Below are 3,977 nucleotides of genomic sequence, written 5' to 3' on the forward strand. Positions count from 1 at the left end.
TTATAAACAATATATAAATAGCTTTACAACATAAATACATTTAGGCATGACATGAATTTACAAACAGCAACAGTTATACAGCTGGCTTCCTCAGTCTGTTGGAAAAGGGCCGTCCCTTGCCTCGGTGAGTGTTTGTATATATAATATATATATAGAGAGAGAAGATAGAGAGCACTTTTTTTGTGTGTGTGTGTGTGTTTGTTTTTCCTTTTAAAAAAATAACAAAACCAAAACAGCTGGTGCCATCACTCCTCGTACCAAAAAGAAAAGCACAGCCACATCTTTTGTCCAGTCCAGAAGGGGGGTCTCTGCTCTTCTAGGCGTTGCCTGGGGGGGATGGCCCTGCCTGGCCACAGTAGGAAAAAGTGGACTACGGATTCAAAGCCCTGTGAGGAGCAAGAGCAAAGTGCCTGTTAGTACTTGCAGTGTAACACCTGTTTTACCCGTCCCAAGCTGAAGCCCCCTCTGAGGAAAATCCTTGTGTGGGATGCAGAAATCAATAGAAGCCCTCCCTGAGCTTTTTTGGCTCCTGCTAAAGCAAGGAAGAAGATCAGTCTCTGCTTTCTGGCTATTTGGTGGTTAGGGAAGAGCCAGAGGGAAGTGTACTGCTCCTCCTGGCCCTGGGACTAGGAGAAATATTTTTTGAAATGAGATTTTAACCGTAGGTTGGGTGCAAGCCAGCCATACAACTTGCTTGCCCTTCTTGGAGCTCTGAGCTGGGTGAGTCTTTGGGAATGATGAGGGGCCACTGCTCGAGGGAGTAGAGAAGCAGCACCCATCTCTCCAGGCAGAGCTCTGGACCAGTGCTGGTGTCTTAGCACCGCTGGGCCCTGCTCTTCCCATTGCTCTGCAGAGCAACAGGTTCCCTGGGTCCAGTCCCTTCCATGTTGGATTATGTTACTGTGGGGCTGAGGTGAATCCCTATGAGTGGGGCTGTGCTGTGGGAAGAAGAGCAAGCAGCCTGGGCTGTACTGGACAAGTGCTTCCCCTGGTGTGAGTTCACCTGCAGGCAGGGAACACGCCAAAGCAGAGACTTGCTCATGCTCAGCACCCTTAGGGAAAGCCATCACTGGAGGAGTCACTGTTTCTCTGGTCCTGTGGGGAAGTGAAGCTTCTCTTGCCCATTGGTCCCTAAGCACAGTGGCAAAGAACTTATCCCAGTTTCCCTTAACTTGCTCTGATAGAAAACCCAAGTGGGAAAGTGCTGCCCTTGACTGTTGGTCACCACAACCAGGAGACACCTGGGGAGCTTGTGTGTTGGTTTTCCGTAAAAGAAAAGAACTGGAGCATGGTTGAGACAGGTGCCTTGCTAATCCTCCCATGACAGGCAGGTAGGGAGTATCCTGCCCTCCTAACAACTGTCCTTGGGTCACCTGAGTCTGTCAAGCAGAGGAAGCAACTGTGAATGTTTGGCTGCACTGGAGCTCCTTCTGCACCCATCCCCACCCCGACCCTGTGGGTCTGGCTCATAGTAGGAGCAGTCCAGCCTGAGCTGCTGCAGAAGCAATGAAATGAAGGTCTGATCCTTCTGCAGAGGCAGGTGAGAAAGCCGGACAGTAGGAGGGTTGGAGCGTAATTAAGGTCAGCTTTGGAGTTCTCTTTACCCACCAGCACCGCGGGGGTCTGCAGGTGGCTCAGTGGGCTAACTACCTGCAGAGTCCTGCCCGCTGGCACCTCCCGCCCGGAGCGCGCGGCGTTCCCGGAGCCCCCCGTCCCGCCCAGCCGGGCACTCACCGCCAGGGGTCCCTCAGCATCCGAGGCCGCTCATGGAGCCGATGCGGTCCAGCTTGAGGCCGAAGCAGCCCTTCCCCATCCCCTTCTTGTGGAGGCCCTTGTGGCGGCGGCCCGGCGGGTCCTGCAGCAGCCGCGCCCAGCCCGGCCGCGATCTCGCCTCGACCCGCACTTCCCGAGCCTCCCGCGGGCCCGACCCGCCGCCGCCGCCGCTGCTGCTGCTGCTGCTGCTGCGCTCCTTGTCCCGCTCCTTGTCCCGCTGCGCTGCCGCCGCCTCGGGCGGACCCGCCGCCGCTGCCGAGCCGCGGGAAGCCTGTGGGGAGAGAGAGGGTCAGAGCGCTGCTGCCCCCCAGAGCCTCCCTGTCGTTCTCTTTCCCGCGTCAGGGCTGGGGAATCCCCCGGCAGGGACCTGCGGCGGGGTCCATGTATCCATCCCGCAATGCACACCCCTAGCAGTGCAGCCCAGCACTCCGCCACTATGCCCAAGGCATCCTCCCCCTCCCTAAATCCCTGTCCTGGGCTCAGAGCATCCCCCCCATCCCGCAAAATAGCGGTGCTTTCTACCCCTCCCCTCGGCACTTGCCCAGGTGTGCCATCCCCGGCCGTGCTGCCGTCATCGTGCACACCCACCACGCTCCCCAACACTCTGAAGGGCTCTGGCAGCGGACGCAGTGACCTGGGCAGGTAGGGCACTGACTCCTCTACCAGCTTTCAGGACTTATTTTGGTCACTGTATCCCCTGCCAGCTTAATTCCCTGACAGTTTTCAGGAAAGTGTTCCTGCTCCCCAGCCCAACTCCAAGGGGGTGACACTACTCTGAGAAGCCCTCCTTAGACCCCAACCTTACAGAGTGTCTCCAACAGTGGTGGGGCAATCAGGGTTTCCCTTTGCCACTGCACCCTCCTGTAGTTACTGCTCTGTGGGTTCTCCTACTCCAATTTTGACCCAAAATGATCGGGAGCACGCCTCCTTCCTTCCTGCCTGCCCATTTCCAAGGCCCTCCTTCTGTCTCCCTGCTCAGGGATGCTGCTCCCCAAGCCCCGGGGTTGCTCACCCCCATATATCTCCCTGACAGCCCACTCACCCTGTTTCATCCCTTTCTCTGCAGCCTGCACTACAGTTGCTTACAGGGACACCCCCAGTTCCATCCTACTTCCATCTCTGGGGCACCTCTCAGCCCCCTGTCCCTGTCTCTGTGCCCTCCAGGCAGTGCCACCCAGTGTTGGTGGCCTCTGGTGCATCCCTCCTCCTCAGCGTCGTGGGACACCCAGCTCCTCGGGACACTCCCATTTGGGGGTGCCACTTCCCCAGGGGACGCCCCGGCCTGTTTGGGCAGGGCTGCCTGCAGGGCTCTGGCCTCACGCCCTGCCCGTCCATGCACCTGCTGCTGCCCACCCCGCTCGGGGTCTGCTCCCCTTCCTCAGTGGCCCGCACAGAGAGGGTCCCGGGGTCACGCCGAGGAGCAGACTGCTGGCTCCGCTCCCGCAGGGTGCAGGGCACACGGCACACAGCGTCCGTTCCAGCCCCCGGGTTAGGGCTGACGTCCCCAGGACACACATGCTCGGGACAGGCTGGAGAAGCCGGGAGTCCTCTAGCGCTCAAAAAGCCCACGGAGAAGGAGAACTCCACTTTGTACTGCCTCTGCCGCCCCAAAGTCAGCCCGCGTCTCCCCCCTCCGTGCTATTAGGACCCCCAGCGAGACGGGGAGAGGAAAGAGAGGGGGAAACATCGTCAGCCGTACCTTCTGTGGGAGCTGAGACACCGGCTTCGCCTCCAGCCTGACAGAGAGCAGAGCGAGTAAAAGTCCACCAGCCAGCAAGGGTGAGATCCGCATCCTGCGGGACCGAGCGAGAGGGGGCCGGGAGGGCAGCGGGGAGCCAAGGGGAGCCCCGGGGAGAGGCCGGCACTGACGGGAGCCAAAGTTCAGAGCGGAGCCCCGAGGTCCTCTCCTGCCGCCTGCGAAGTGCCGAGCTAGTGAACTTGGGCTTTCTGCTTCATTCATTTTATAACCCAACCTGCTGTGATGTCATCTAAAACACCCAGGTCCAACCCGCTTCATTCTACAATAGCAGGAATTTAAAGGGGGTGGGGGGTGGGTAGGGGGTGTCCCCTCTCCCCTGGCAGGAACAAATGACACACTAGCCCGAGGCAACCGGCACGGGGAGTTGGAGAGCAGCAGAGTGCGCGGAGAATTTGGCTTCGCGCATCCCCCAACCACCCCCTGCCCCCCTGCAACCTGTCTGCCT

At 59.0% G+C, this 3,977-nt stretch overlaps 1 protein-coding gene across 1 annotated transcript; it reads right to left on the reverse strand.

Moving 5' to 3' along the window:
- Nucleotides 1-3,677, reverse strand: NPPC (natriuretic peptide C). The gene is made up of 3 exons (XM_054166790.1): nucleotides 3,473-3,677; nucleotides 1,735-2,044; nucleotides 1-386 (listed from the first exon to the last, which is right to left on the reverse strand). The coding sequence occupies exons 1-2, from the start codon at nucleotides 3,563-3,565 to the stop codon at nucleotides 1,748-1,750; spliced, it is 390 nt and encodes a 129-aa protein (XP_054022765.1). The 5' UTR covers nucleotides 3,566-3,677; the 3' UTR covers nucleotides 1-386; nucleotides 1,735-1,747.
- Between the last annotated feature and the right edge of the window lie 300 nt (nucleotides 3,678-3,977).

The sequence above is a fragment of the Dryobates pubescens genome, chromosome 13, assembly GCF_014839835.1.
Source record: "Dryobates pubescens isolate bDryPub1 chromosome 13, bDryPub1.pri, whole genome shotgun sequence".
Taxonomy (NCBI): domain Eukaryota; kingdom Metazoa; phylum Chordata; class Aves; order Piciformes; family Picidae; genus Dryobates; species Dryobates pubescens.